Source organism: Rhyacophila brunnea, unplaced genomic scaffold, assembly GCF_057557595.1.
Source record: "Rhyacophila brunnea isolate RB1 unplaced genomic scaffold, BYU_Rbru_1.0 scaffold_4, whole genome shotgun sequence".
Taxonomy (NCBI): domain Eukaryota; kingdom Metazoa; phylum Arthropoda; class Insecta; order Trichoptera; family Rhyacophilidae; genus Rhyacophila; species Rhyacophila brunnea.
Genome location: NW_028233068.1, coordinates 8,427,063 through 8,443,745, shown reverse-complemented (window position 1 = coordinate 8,443,745; position 16,683 = coordinate 8,427,063). Strand labels below are relative to the sequence as shown.

General features: G+C 33.6%; 1 protein-coding gene across 1 annotated transcript in view; it reads right to left on the bottom strand.

Moving 5' to 3' along the window:
- Nucleotides 1–1,724: 1,724 nt before the first annotated feature.
- Nucleotides 1,725–16,683, bottom strand: part of LOC147066805 (uncharacterized) — a 39,383-nt gene continuing 24,424 nt past the window's right edge. The window contains exons 7-12 of the mRNA XM_085954676.1: nucleotides 13,303–13,557; nucleotides 10,803–10,935; nucleotides 9,349–9,589; nucleotides 8,433–8,564; nucleotides 5,763–6,005; nucleotides 1,725–4,480 (exon numbers count right to left, since the gene is read on the bottom strand). Of these exons, the coding sequence (XP_085810802.1) occupies nucleotides 3,994–4,480; nucleotides 5,763–6,005; nucleotides 8,433–8,564; nucleotides 9,349–9,589; nucleotides 10,803–10,935; nucleotides 13,303–13,557 (1,491 nt within the window). The 3' untranslated portion in view covers nucleotides 1,725–3,993. The remainder of the gene's footprint in view (nucleotides 4,481–5,762; nucleotides 6,006–8,432; nucleotides 8,565–9,348; nucleotides 9,590–10,802; nucleotides 10,936–13,302; nucleotides 13,558–16,683) is intronic.

Genomic DNA, 16,683 nt, shown 5'->3' with positions numbered 1-16,683 from the left:
TTTATTCATTTGAAAAATACTCCCATGTAGATATATAACTCAACTAAAAATGGTGAGATTAGAAGGTATTATATTATAAATTAAGCAAAGGGGGGATCTGGTATTTAACAGTGTACCTAAAAAGGGGGCATGCTTGACCCTCAACAAAACTCCCATGGTACCCACACCAAGCATAAACATGCTAATAATTAAAAATTACTATAAAGAGTGATTTGCAGTCATTTTATTGCAGATTGTTATGGTCTTTGGGTGCTTAACTGTAAAATTCCTAATGTTGAGCTGGAGTAGACATTGTATTACTATTACATGTACATTGTCTACTCCTCTGCAACATCTTGACTACGCTTCTAGGCGCTGTTGTCTACTAAATGGGAGGAGCTTGTTAGTTTATAATGGAAGTGCGGTTAAAAATGGGCGGAGTATGTTAGTTCACAGTTTTAACACATAGCCAAGAAGATGTTGCCGATGAGTAGTTACCAGTATCTGACAAATTTTTTTAGCTGTAGCATTTTTTAATAATATGTATTTTTTTCATTAAACTTGTTGATTAATAGTTTTAAGAATAAACATACGTAATTGAATGAGTTAGGCAATATACCTACACCCTACGATTAATTTAGAACAGTTTACGGTTGAGCTGCCCATTTCCAAAATTCACTTTGTTTTGAGATATTCACAAAAAACGTGTATGGATGGTAATTAATTGCCTGAATATGACATAATATCATATTTATCACTTTTTTATTGATTTTCGATGTAAAGTGATATGTTAGAATAGCCCTGCCCTGCTCATTGAGAAAAGCCATATGAAGGGTACAGGGCAAAATGATAATTGTGTAGGAGAAAAAAGTAGAATGAAATCATTATTGATTGGCAAATGGGTTTAATATCAAATAAAAGAATTTATATAAGTATTGATTTTCCATTTATTTTGAAATACTAAAAGTGAAAAAAGTACTACATTTTTATACACAATGGCTGATTTTTGACTTGACTACACTTTCTTCTCCCTTCATTTATGAAGCAATAAAATCGATTATGGTAGTTTTAATACCATTCTTGAGCACTTCCTCCTTTGAACAAATTGGCATATAAATCTCAAAAATGCGATGAGCTTGTTTTTGCCGTGTATAGAAAATAAACTCTTGGGAAGAAAAGCTGAAAAAAAAAGAATCAGATTCTTGAGGGAAACTTGAATATGTACCAAATTTATGTATGAGAAAAGGTTAGAAACTCTTAACGCTGACTGATTACAATACATTGGAAAGTCCAGAGTATGAGGGAAAAAATCATAAATCTAATCTATCTTCACCAAGCAAAATAAATATGCTCACTAAGGCGCGAACACATCCACTGCAATGTCAGGTGTCTGCAAGCCAAACCATTTTAAAAATGCAAACGTTCTTTGCACCAGTACGTTCAAATCCATATAAAGCGTCTTATACTTACATACGCTAGTTTTAGGACATGTGCATAATAATTAGCTCGGGAGTTTGTAATAATGAATAAAAATGTGTATATGTAAGTAACTTGATATCTTATTTATTTCAAATTAAGCTTCAATATCAGACCATACCAAATCTAGATTCAATATAAATATAACCGATTTTAAGTTATACCTACATATCTTTATTTTTTATAAACGGCAGCTATGCGGGATGCATGTGGGATATACGGGGAGCAGGGATGCTTTAGTTTATTCTTAGAAAAACACAAATCATGTTTATATTGCTTTTATTCCATAGCTTAGTTATAATTTAGTATATTGCATTCTTTCATTAAATACCAGATGGCACATGTATAAACAATAGTCAAAAATATATATTTATGAATAAATAATATACAAACAAACCATACAATTTTAGTACACATTACAGCAGACAATATATTATAATAATCAGATTATGTATTGAGATTATTATAAATTAATGTAGTGAGATTTTCAATGTTGGTCGGACTGTACTATGCTTTTATAGAGTAAGCGGCGGCCCTCATAGTCCAATGCGTATGGTACTGGTTTCTGACCGATTTCAGGCTCCCCATATGGAATGTAACGCCACGCACACATATCAGAGCAAAATGAAATTATAGTTTCATCGATAATTTTTTAATTACTGAATGAATTTGATTGTATTTTTTATAAGGAAAATTAAATATGTAGGTACCATTTTCAGTGATTTGAACAATAACTTGATTCTTTATAACCTGTTTACACGTGCATGGATTTTCTGTTGACAGTACGTATTATCGTGGCCATAACAAGAAAATGCACGTGTAAATACGTATATTATCGTGCAAGTTGCAAGATTGCACGCATGAATTAAAAAAGTTTGGAAGCTTCTGAATTTTCATGTGACAGTTGAGATTTTTTCGACTGCGCCTGCCCAGTAGAACAATAGTGGCGAATCTGCTGGCAAAAAAACCAACTACACCGCGGAGACTCATTTTGAGGTTAACTGATTTTTCCAACCAGTAGTACCAATAGTATAATAAAAATATGACAAACATCGCGTCTCACTTAGTCTTGAAGAATGAGATTGGAGAGACAGTCAGCACTTTTACGTGTAAACAGTTATTGTCACGATAGTTTAAAATACACACTATTGCTGCCAGTAAATCCATGCACGTGTACAGGTGCTATTATTGCGAGTAACTGAATCCAAATTGGCGCATTGAAACATAGCAGACACATTTCCGTAATACATGTACAAATGACATACATACACGATTTTTATGGTTACTTATAACAAAGCTTCATTTGCATTATAAAGTGAATGTTTTAGTTTCAGTAGAAGTCGACACTGTTTCGTATTTGAAATCGTTTATATACAGTCGAACTTGGTTATTACGAGGAAGATGGGACTGACTGAATTTACTCGTTATATCAGAGAATAGGTATTTTTTAATGAGCGGTCACATAACATAAAGTCGAAAATAAAAAATCTGAAAACTATCGTAAAAATCCCCGAAACAAGCATGGCATTCATAAACTACAAAAGTTGTTTATCGTAATGAACGCTGGTAGGTACCTACTGACTTGACAAAGCTTGGATTTTTTACATACAATTTCAACCATATGCATGGATACTTTTTCAATGTCGGCGAAAACACCAATTACTTAGGTACGTACTTAGACACTTAACTAGTGTCATAAACGTAATTCGACCCCGGCGGCATCCTGTCTGATCGGATTTTATTGCTTAGGGTCGAAATGTTTTTAAACGATTGACACATTAACAGTACTTCAGCTCGGTATATCTGGTAAGTTGTTCGTTATAACAGTGAATAAATGTATGGAGAAAATCATAAACCAAAATGTCAATGAATGTTTCCTCATTACATCCGAGATCGTAATAACCGAGTTCGATATGTATATATGTAGTAATTTATAAAATGATGCTATCAACTCAACAAATTTAAGTATGTATTGTTTCCGCTTTAGATGTATTACATAAACTTTCCGATGGTATCCTATTGGTGCGAGGAATTCGCATTAGCAAATAGGAAGCGGAAATCAAGAAGAATGTTGCCAGAATAGGAAATCGACCAAACCACAGAGCAGAAAGAAGATAGTTTCTCTCATAATGGAACCCAGACCATTGCCTTACAGATATACAATAATAGATAAAATATACGCTTGGTACAGACGAATATGTAATGTGAAATGACTTGCAGGTAATTTAATTATTGGTCTACATAATCTCAGCATCACTTTCACACATATAAGTTACGTCATCTAAAGAATGTCTCTGTTCATAACTATTTCTTTTGGATATGTAGCTTGATATAAAAATGCATAGCATGGTCCAACAGCCGAACATTAGTATGTACCAGGTGCCTAGGAGAACAGAAGTTCAGACATTTGAAGGTTATCTACCATAGTGTTTTCAGTACGATTGGTAAAATTTATTCAAAAGGCCATATCTGCAATATTATATTGAGATGTGTAAGTATAGGTGAACAAAATTGCCTAGATAGGTAGCTCCGTTACACTCAATTTGTCAGAATGGAAGCCAGAATTCCACCTTCTTCAGCTATCTCAGTCTTGGCCTGGCGAGCAGCTTCCTTCTCGTGGACAGCAGCGTGTCCCTTAAGGGTAGCCTTTTGCGTGAAGGCTTTACCGCAAACGCTACACACGTGTTTCCTCTCGCCGTTGTGTATCTTCATGTGCTCCGTCAACGTGTATTTCCTGCCAAATCTTTTGAAGCAGACTGCACAAGAGTATCCTTTTTCCCCAGTATGCCGCAATGCATGCATTTCTAAGCCCCGCTTTAAGAAGAATGTAGCGCCGCACATCAGGCATGAATGCTTGCGTTCTTGTAAATGAACATTCCGCACGTGCGCTGCTAGGTTTGTGGCTAGGCAGAATCGTTTAGGACAATGCTTGCATGCATACTTTCTGTCTTCTTCACCGTGTAAGTCTACCATGTGCTTTCGACGGAGGTTGTACGATTTGAACCGCTCTTGACACACCGGACATCTGTCAACATTCAAAATGAGGATTACAACATATTAGAATTTCTTAATGGTTGGAAAGCAGATAATTACCAAAAATTTTAAATATAACAACACACTATTTAATAAAATTCTAATAAATGGCTGAACTGGCATTAGTAATTTGGTGTTAATACATTATTACTACACAATGCTGATAACTGAACAAAAGTCATTTACTCCGTAGTACAGTATAACCTCGATAATTCGAAGTTGAAGTGACCCTGAAAATTTGATTTCGAATTAGCGAAAATTGCTAAAAATTGTCAATTAGGAGTACATAATTATAGGAACGATGAAGTATAGAGAAAAAGGTATTTTACAATTATTTAATTCGATTTATGTGGATAAAAATGATCTTAGGGACCGAATTCCATTTCGAATTACTAAATAACCAATATTTTGATTTATCACAAACTTTTTGTGTGAAAAATGATTCTTGAGGGTTAATATTAACGAAATACGGCGAAATTCAATTTAGTGAGTTTCAAATTATCATGGTTTTACTGCATAAGAAGTTAAATTCTGCAACATTTTTCTGTCCAGCTCAAAGACTATTCTTCTATTTGCTGCATGCCTTGAGACATGAAATTCGGTACACAGGAGCTAATGCAGTGACAATACATTGTATTAAAATTTGGGGGCGGTCCAGTACTCCACACACATGGATTCCATACAGTACTCTTGAAAAAAAACCTTTTGTCAATGACGCTATCGGTCTGAAGCTTTCATATTATGTTTCGTCATGGACAATTTCCAATTGGAAATGTAAAATGTGTGTTGTCTGGTCCACTAATTAAATTAGCTACAATTGACTTCGCATTGCACGTTCACTTATGGAGAACTTCACACTACTGTTATAACAGTTATTTGCCAATTTGTAGGGCGTATAAAAAGACAATGAATAGATAAGCAACCAATAATAACTACACTTCGGCATTATTATTTAGTTGAAAAATTTGTGTAAAACCATTCATAACTGCACTCGAGTAAGTAATCACAATGAACATGAAAAATGGCCGCCATGGCGTGAGTAAAACAATTGGAATAGCAACTGTGCGATGTTAATGTTTGTGGAGTTTATCAACCTAATCATACTCCACGCGCTTGCTATAATATGTAATTTCAAATGTCATAACAGAAATAATGTTTTTAAGATTTCTTTTATTAATAGTCCGAATTCTTTGTAGAAAACCCATTTTATAGATAGATAATCATGAATTATTTATTACCAAGTAAATGCTGAATCTCGCTATTTAAAACCTTACCTATACTGATTGCATTCACCGTTGTGCTTTCGCATGTGAGCCTTGAGGGATGCGCTGGCTTTGAACTTCTTGAGCGGACAATGCGGGCATGAGAATTTGGGATCCTTGTGAGTGTTCCGATGGTGATTGAGCTGGATCCGTGTTGCGAACGCTCGCCCGCAATGGTCACATATATGATTCGGATAGTGGATGGGCATATGCATTTGAAGGCATTTGTGAACTGGAAATGTCTCTAAACATATTCTGCAAAACAAATATACATAACACCTATAGTAAAACATGAGATTTATTTACCATAGTAACACTGAAATAAAACGTCTTGCATCTTAATCAAGTGCAAGTTAACCATGCTTCATTCGGTATATGTGTTCAATTGTCATAATAGAGACGGTTAACAGGCTAAAAACCGCAATTACATTGGACGAGATTACTACCTACAGTCGAACTTGGTTATTACGAGGAAGACGGAACCAACTGAATTTGCTCAATATAAGCTTTTCTCATTATATCAGAGAATAGGTATTTTTAAATGAGCGGTCACATAACACAAAAAGTCACAATTCAAACAAAAATACACAACTAGAATTTTTCCCGTAACAAGCATGGCATTCATAAACTACAAAAGAAGTTGTTTATTGTAATGAATGCTGGTAGGTACCTAGCAGTGATGCCAACCGTACTATAATTATAGTACAATACTATAATTTAAATTTCGCGAAAAATGTAAAATACTATAGTTTTACGCCAAATATGCCAAAATACTATAATTTTAAAGGATTCAAGACGTAAAATGTTCCTGTACTATATATTTTTCAGAAATACTATAATTTTTACACCTCTGTACTATAATCAGCATAGAAAAAGATGGCAATACTGGTACTTAGTGACTTCACAAACCTTGGATTTTTTACATGCAATTTCAATATTGTCGGTGAAAATACCAATTAGGTAGGTACTTAGACATTTAACTAGTGTCATAAACGAAATCCGATTCCGGCGGCATCCTGTCCGCTCGGATTTTATTGCTTAGGGTAGAAATGTTTTTAAACGATCGACACATTAACAGTTTTAAGAAAATTTTTGACGATATTTTAGCTCGGTATATCCGATAAATAGCTCGTTATAAAAGTGAATAAATGTATGGAGAAAATCATAAATTAAAATGTCAACAAATGTTTCCTCGTTATATCCGAGATCTCGCTATATCCGTGATCGTAATAACCGAGCTCGACTATATTTGCTGGCGAGCTACCACCTTAACGAGTGTTGATTACACGCAGCTAGGAAACCACTCGCTCAGTTGAGGTTCTTGTGGAACAGCACTTATACAGCACAAAATGTATGAATAGAATCTAGTGCTATGGGATATCAAGCATAAAGACTACTTTAATGTCAAACAAAAAGATAAAGTTTTTAAAAAGATATATGAATAACTTGAAACTGAAGGTTTGCTCAAGGGATGAATGAAAAACAACTCGTATCGAGACATTTTGGTGACTACTAACACATAGGACTAGCCAGAGATTAAAATATCAAGCAAGTAGTGAGAAACGGTGCTGTTTTCAACTTTACCCGCAAGGAGCGATTAACCAAACAGTGTTGTCCAAGAATTAAAGACCTTTAATCATTTTTGGCGACGCGGATGTCATTTCTCAAAAGATGGCAGCACTGGCGTGTAGCATAGACTTCCCTCTCCAGAACGAGTGGTGAGCCGGCTTGATAGCTGCTTCAGTATAACCTTTGCATCTGTTTGAGATGGATGCTCCGCTGTCAAATCCCGCCATCTGCGAGGTGCGTTCAATCATTCGGTTTCTCAACCAGGAGGGAGTCCACCCTGTTGAAATCCATCGTCATCTCACATCCAATTATGGTAATTTGATGAACCAGCGGAATGTCAGGAAGTGGTGAACTGAGTTCTCGAGTGGTAGAACGAATGTTCATGATGAGGAGGGGAGAGGAAGGAGGTCCTCAATTGGTGACGTTTTGTTGAAGAAAATCAATGATAAAGTCCGTGAAGATCACCGTCTAACAGTTCGTGAGCTCGCAATTTTGATCCCAGAAGTCAGTAAGTCTACAATCAATCTACGTCATACAAACGATTTTGAGGGGAAAATTGGGGTATGCAAAGGTGTGCTCGTTGGGTGCCCAAAATGCTGACGGAAGCTCACAAACAAAATCGTGTGAAAGTGCTCAGGTCTTCTTGAACTTTTTGAACTCATTCAAATGGGATGTCCTCTGTCATCCTGCTCATAGCCCCGACCTGGCGCCGAGTTATTTCCATCTTTTTCTTCACCTGAAGCAACATTTGGCCGGAAAACGCTGCGAGACCGACGAGGACGTGAAGGAAGAGGTGAGAACATTTTTGAGGACGGCGGCGCCTGAGTTCTACGACAAGGGAATCAAGGACCTAGTGCCACGGCTCAACAAATGCATTGATCGTAACAGGGACTACGTCAAAAATTAGTGGGGATATGTACCTAAAATTTCGTATGCTTTTTATAAAAATAAAATTTACTTGATTTTAAAAAGTCTTTAATTCTTGGACAACCCTCGTACATTGAGCGAGTTTCATTGAAGAGAGTAAACTCACCCAATATAATTGAAGTTTAAAACTCCGTCTATATAGTTCAAATTCAACTAATACAAAACAAAAATATCAGCGTTACTCACTTGCACTGTAAATCATTTTTATCTAATTTATATGGTAATTCTTCCTTTGCAGATTTCTTCTGTCTTATGGTTGGCGGTTCATTTTTTATTAATATGTCAGGGTCAAAGTCATCGATCGATATCTTGTGGCGACTGAAATATTAATAGGCAAATCAAAAATTAATATAGGTACTGAAGATTTTTAATGACGTAGTTTCATTGTATTTAGTACTAGTGACGCCCGCGATGGCAGAGTGGCTGAAGCGTCGGCTTGTAATGTCGTTGATCCCAGGTTCGAATCCTGGGTCTGGCAAAAACAAATTTGTTTTTCAATTTGTGTTTGGAGTCAGTAATAGGTTGAGCGAGTGGCTAACATCCATTTCTCGTAAAAACCAAATCTGTTAATACAACCTCCACTCCGTGGAGGCCCATATGATCCTCTTAGGATCGAACATGGTGAAGTAATAGTAGTACTAGCGAAAGCATGCGTGAAATATCGATCTAAAAAGTGGACCGATATACAGAATGAAGAAATATTTCGTGGTTGTTTTAGATTTTTGGGTTATCATCGTATGTTCTTCCTTTTTCTTTCTTTTTCGCCTACAATTTATATACCTCAACCAAAATTGATGAGATCTCCTTTTGAGATGGAGCCTTTTGTGGTTTTATTATAATAAAAAAAACTGTAAGTTTCAGTTTGACGCCACAAGTGGTATTTTTGTATGCAAAAGAATATAGGAGTACTTTAGAGTTTGTATGAAAATTAAACGACCCAAAGGAGCCTTTTTTGCCTCATTTTCATAATTTATGTTTAAGCTCTATGGAAGAAGGTTTTCTTGAATATCTTTTACATCAATCTACAGCTAATATTCATCTAGCAAGAATGGATGGGTATAAAATAATGGAGTGGAAAAAACTTTATAATATGCAAACAAACCTATGTTTTTTTTTCTTAGACATCTTGCGATCCATTCGGTTACTTTTTTTGCGAGACTTCCCTTTGAGGGAGCGGTCTTTCGTCTTTGAGCGTTTTTTCTTGAGAGGTTTATCGTCCTCGTCATTTTCATTCGCAGACGGGATTGACATATCATTTTTTGTGTCGCTATTGTCGAAGCTACCATCAAAATGATCAAAATCCAAAAACTCAGAATTCTTAGTCGCAGTAATAGATTTTTCATCTGAAATGATAATTTATTTTTTAAACATCTTCAAACAACTTTCCTTCAATAGATACGTCTGCATAATAACGATGTCACCGATTTTTCTTTTTTGAGTGCACTGCGATGTGCAATTTTTACGGAGGATAAGATTACATAAATCGAAGATATTATTCAATATCTACATAAATTGTTTCTCTATGAAAAAATTCAGATTTTTTCCAATATTGAATGACACATACTGGTAAAAAACCATATTAATGCGATGTTTGTTCATTTCTGTGCTTGCAACTAAGACGTCTTCCATAACTCATAAAATTAAATATCCTGGTGAAAAACCATATTAATGGGATGTATGTTAATTCAAATGTTTGCACTTTGATACTCTGAAAATAACATAATATACATACTGGGGGAAACCATATAAATGCAATGTATGTTCATTAAAAATCTCACAGTTTGCTCATCTCAAAACCACACACCAACTAGTGACATTCCATATAAATGCAATGTTTGCTCATATAAATATACATAAATCTCTAATCTAAGCACATTAAATGACGTTTATTCATTTAAATTTTAAATTCTTGTATCTTGGTTAACTCAAAAAATACAATATTATCATCTGCGACCTAACAACCCAGGGTGTGTTCTAGTATTCTCCGAGAACTTCCTCCTTCTCCATACTTCGTGGAAGAATAACAAATGAAGAACTATATCAACGTGATGTGTGCTCATTTTAATTTTCACATCTCAGTGTTGTTATATTATAAAACCATATCAATGCATTCTTCGATCATTTAATATGCGAGTTTGGTGTATAGTTTTTATACAAAAAGTTGATCACAACAACAAACAAGCCCTTTTATACAGAATAATATGAAGTGTAGAATATTGATAAAAGTATCACATAATAATTACAATGTGCAGACGCTTATTATTATGTGTCCAAATTAGTAAGTAAAAATGAAAAATTACATAATATGATGTTTTTTGTCAATGATAACTTGAAACAATATAAGTAGTGTTAGTCTAAGTCTAGTAATGGTTTGCACAATCATTTACAAAGGGTTCACAGAAATCATCAAAAACCTTCGGAACATTTTTTTTTTATTCATAACAGAACTTGTAATTTAGTCAGAATATACAAATGAATATTCTAACTTAGTATACCGTGTTCATATAATTATTGAATATTGATAGAATGATTAGTACCTAAAATCAAAACAATTACCTAGTATTCGTTTGAAGGTTTGTTGTGCTGTTTCAATCTGTGTTTTAAAGAGTGCAGCCTCCCGTAGTTTCCAAATGCAGATCTCGCACATGAGGTAATCTTCTTCGCTATTTTCCATTACGGTGTCGGTCAACTGAAATCATAAACAGAAAAATAGTGACGGGTCACAGCTGCTGGTTTAGAATATTAGTATTCTCATATTCATTGCCAGATCAAACCAGAGGTGGGGAACCACTTTACATTAAAAGATGGCATTAAGTTAGCCGTCACCGAATAAGACTTTTAACATAATCTCTTATAAAAATCTAACTACTATGTATTAATTAACTTTGCATTCATTCAAATAACAATCTACAGGCCTATATGGTCGCAGGTTTCCTCACACCTGGATCAAAATATAATGACGGTTGCAAAAGTCGTTGCATCTGAAGCAAGAATTCTCCTGCTTTTTAATTATTATTATACAATGGTAAAATTATGCAAATGGCACAATTTAAATTGGATGATTCCACAAACTTTAAATAATTTAATGGTTACTTTATGTGTGTGTTAACCACTTGACTGTTTATCCCGAGTGTGACTCAGGCACGCGTTTACTTCGCACACTGACTAGCCCGAGTCTCAGTCGGACGTTTTTTTTATCAACTTGACAGGAATGCTTATCACGAGCTACATTCGGGAAGATCGTATTTCAACTTGTCACACAGTTTATTATTTGTTTTGACTGGTATTTGAGTGATATATGAGCCATATGACATAATAAAAGCTTTATTTACTGCCGGGCAGAGCGGGCCTGATTAGTCAAGGACTTCATTGTTCATTCATAGTTATTTTTGTGTTAGGTATGTCGCATGTTATTGTAATTTGAATTTAGTTACTTTTGTTATTTTTGAGCACATTTTAGAAGTAAGTTCGTAAAAAATAAGTATATATTATTTATACTTATTAGCTTCATTTTAGTTACCAACCAATACCATCTACGGCGAATAAAGAAAGGCCTACTAGACGAGCAAAGTATGCTGCTCACATATGAATGAAAACGACAAACGAATACGGAAGGAGACGAGATTGTGATGTAGGGTTGTGTATTGAATTTTTAAAAATTTACCATACCAAAAAGACTTATTAAAATTATTTCCGTAAAATTTAAAACATAAACCTACATATCTGTTGTGATAAAATGTAGAAAAACATTCAAAAAATTTGACATTTTTAATAAAATTTTAAATATTGTAAAAAAGTGTTAATTTAATGTGAAAAAAAGTAAAACAAACGTAAAAATTAAATTGTTAATAAATTGTTTAAAAAATGTTTAAAAAAATATCTGACAATTTTTAGACACTCTTTCTCACCAAAATATAACTGGGAAGTGGTTAATTGTAAATATTTGCAAAGTGGTTAATACCAATAGTGTGCAGATGGCGTCTGTTTATGAAAGTATAATAATATGTCAGATGTAGATATGAATAATCCTGATAATATAATAATAAGATACTAGCCGACCGGAACAACTCCCTACATGAAAATGTGGTCAAGTGTGAGATTTCCTATTTGCTAATAAAAAATAAAATTAATATAGTGGAAATTTCAAGTTTGGTTTTAATAATATTACATAAAAGTGAAATAATATAATAGGTATCTGTTAAAAATTTATTTGTAATAAGTTAATAGCGTTTAGCTCGCCCACTTCATACACATTTTTGTTAGATGGCAATTCTTAGATCTATACTGGCCAAAAACCTGAAAATAAATGTACCATAAGTCGACTGAGAAAATACATTTCAAAATTTCTAAGGGCATCCACAGAAAGCCAAACGTACAAATAGCCGCTCTGAGAATTGATGTTTTTAGAACATATTAACGCCATACACGGATATTTAATACTGCTAGTCTTTTGTAATCACGTGTACAATCTATTATATACTCAATATAAATTTTTTTGACGGATATAATATGTGAATGATTAGAGATCGGATTATATGCATTTGCATATTTAGCCCATTCTCACAGGTTATTGCAAATTTTACCTAAAATCTAGTGATAATGCTATATTTACAATATTGTGTAGTACACGTAGCCGGCCAAACCTATTAGCCGCACGGCTCTTAGAGCGCACTTGGCAGCCGTGCGTCTATTGTTTTGGTAGGATAATATTATGAGGCTAAATGAACTCTGTATTGTCAGCGCTATTCCCGCGTAAACTTGGTGTCAAATTGAGAGTTGAACAGGTTGGGACAGGTGAACTTTTGCCAGAAACAATAAGTGCTAACACAGCACCCAAATTCAAATACTGCCAGTTACCTCAGTGGATGTGAAACGGTCCTTTTGCACTTATAAAAATATTATGAGTTATCGAAAACATAATCTTACTACCTACCGAACATTTGGAACAGTACCTGATTGTTAACGTTTACAAGAGTAACAGAATGTTAAATAATTGTTAATTAATAATTATCGTCGATATAGAACATTTCATATGTAGAATATGAAAAAGACAAACCTGGATAGAAAAACAAAATGCGAGCATGTCTGAATATACTTCCGCCTTTCCTCTATGATAGTGAGTCTGAAGCATATCTCGTAGGTTTTCTTCAACAAGACAACCGCGGCAAGCTCCGACCAGACCTCGTTCAATTTTTATATCATTTGTTCCAAAGAACAAATCTAGTTCGGTCTTTGGTGCTTCCAGTTCCATTTTAAACTGGTTTGAAATAATGCATTCCACCCAGGTAAACAACAGTATGGAAAAATGAGGCTACCTAAAAATCAAAGAACATTAATATAAGAAATACCTCCACTATAACGATTATCTTAAAAAAAAATAACATACTACACGACAGCATTCAAATAATCTATATGCTTAGCTCAAAAATACTGGGTTTCAAACCAAGAATTAGTTGCTAACAAACTGTCATCGAATGAAAATTTGTGATCATATTATGCTAACCCGGCGTAGATATAAAACCCTATTTATTTAATCATATTTATCGTCAGTAAATACTCCATGGTATATCCTTGAAAAAAGCCCATGAGACGATTAAATCGGATTATTATTAGAATTTCAAGTGCAAGGATGCAAAACACTTTTGACAATTTGACCATAGACAATAATATAATTTGACATGTTTATAGTTTTAGGGTTGCTACTAGCTAAATAAGATTTTTTGTTAGTTAGAATCAAGGTAGTATTTTGATCAACTAAATTCCGTGATTTGGGTATTTTTTGGAGTTTGAAATTATTTAGCTTGGTGAATACAGGTGAAATTAGGTAGGGATATCATTTTAATTTAAAATTTCAAAAATTATTGTAAATTATTCAATCATTTATTAAATAAAAAACTTTTGCAAATCAATTCATCAGAATTTATGATAAAATTATTAAGTAGCTACCTACCGTCAAAACTGGTAACATTGCCCTTCCGTGGTAACTTTACCCAGAAGATTTAGTCGGACAAAAAAGTGATTTTACCAAAGAGATTGGGATTTTACCGACAACGCATCTTCAAATAAAGTCGACCAAATATCTATGGCAAAATATATTTGTTTACTTGCTACACTGATACCATTTTTCCCGCTAACTTCGTTTAAAAGCCAAATATCCTACTCTAAAGTAAACTACTGTTTTGGTGTCCGTCTGCTCTTGTGTCAAACTTTTGAAACATCTAAACTATGGAAGTCAGGTGAGTAAAATTTTGAGTGTGTTGTAAAATATATAATTGAGATCACAATTACAATTGAATTATTGCATGTTTCGAAGGTATAGCCTATATTTTCTTTTTGGGCAATCTGACCAATAGTTCTAAAGCACTATTCTGGACGCCATTTCCCGCCGAAAAAGCATGTTAGGGTTATCAAAAAACCATCCTTGTTGATGCCAACTATATATTTTTAAGTAATAGTGCAATAATGTAGATTGGTTAGCCAATGTTTATGAATGTGTTTGCAATGAATTAGATTCTACTATCTATTTATTTTATTTATGCTTTATTTTCCAAATGGAAGTCATAACACCAGCCGTGAATAAGATGAAAAGAGAACGCAGAAAACTAGGAGCGAGACCATAAAATAACTAAAACTTTGAAACGCTGTGTATTGCAACGGAACTGGGTGCAAGTAAAAAGATGACGTCCCGTGATACAGAAAAACAATTATTCAGAATCCCCGTAAAACTTTTCTAAATTTATAATCAATACGCCGAAAGAAATCATACATGTTATGACAGTAATAGTAGAGAACAATCAGACGATTCAACAGAAGATTAGCTATAATTGTAACAGATGAGGAATTTAGTGACGCAGGTGATAAAAATAAGGAATGCTTAGTAAAAAATATGCAATTCTAATAGTATTAAACCTGAGATGTATGCATTGGTAAAGTTTTTAACTGTCAAAAGCGAAAAATTCGATATGGGTCAAATTTTAAAAGTTGCCGAAAACAGTGCAACTGCAAATTTTTTAAGAAAGAAGCCAAATACTAACACATTTTTTTATCCCAGAGTTGAGGATATTTCGGTTCTTAATACCTATAGGTACTTGACATTGTGAAAATTATGCCAGAACCTCAGATTCGGAGGGGTCTATTGAAATTTCAAACAAACATGTCAAAATATAAAATAGAATATGTTGTTATTGGAAAATTTTATCGTTTGATTTTCAGCTAAACTAATATAATTTTAAGTTTTTGTATGTCCCCTATAATTTGTACCTAATTCTTCTTTCAAAAAAGGTGTAAGTACTTGAATAAATCTGAAAAAATAACACTATCATTTTTATTTTTTGCCAACCCTGTGATGTTTTGGACATTTGTATGAAAAGTTTCAAAGTATCTTTGGTAACTTTACCCAAGATGGATTTTAAGAATACCACTCTGAATATAATGGTAATATAAGCTACCACGTAAACTAGACCCTGCAAAAAATCGAGTATTTTAAATAAATAGCCATAAGTCTTGAAATAGTACATTAAATAGTCGTGGGCAAAGTTGCCCAAAGTTTGGCTTATTTTGCCCATTTTTAAAAAATGGTATTATGGGACGATAATAGTACAAAAAAACAGTTTTTCATGCAATCATAATATGTAATGTATATTATGTAAACAATCATTCATTCAATCATTCAAGCACGTTAATTTTAAAGCCTACTGTTATGATTTATCTAATTCTACTTCGACCGCTGCAACTTTTATGGTACCATCTTTGGAAAGTCGACGTTCTATATCTGATCAATATTTTCTTTTTAAAATTATCAATGGTTTTGTTGACTCGCCAAACCTACTCGAAAGGGTGGGTTTCCATTGTCCATCAAGATTTACACGAAACCAGACTATGTACCATATCAGTCGTAGCGGTTCTAATTATGCACAAAACTCCTTTATTCGGCGCTCTTGTTTAAATTATAATATGTATTTCTCCACCGTTGACCCTTTTAATAATTCACCTGTTTCATTTAAACATGCTATCTCAAAAATTTTGTATAAATAGATATATAATGTATTTACTTATACATATACATATATATTTATTCTTTTATTTTTTATGTTACTTTTTTATTTTTCTTTTTTATCTTTTGTATATTATTTAATTATTCATTATTCTTCCTCATTTTTCTCATTTTTTCTTATGTAATCTTCTCATGTAATTTCTTTATATTTATGTTATTTTACTCTCTATCTTGTTAGGCTTAACTATATTATAATGTATATATGGAAACTTTGCTGGTTGCATTAACTTTTTATTATTATATTATAAATTTCTGTTATCAATATGTAACTGTTTGTTTTCCTTAATAAATAAAAAAATAAAAAAAAAAAAAAATACTTCATACCTAGCTGTTTACCAATATACATCACTCAGCGCTCGAAATGGACCGGAACGCACCGGAGCG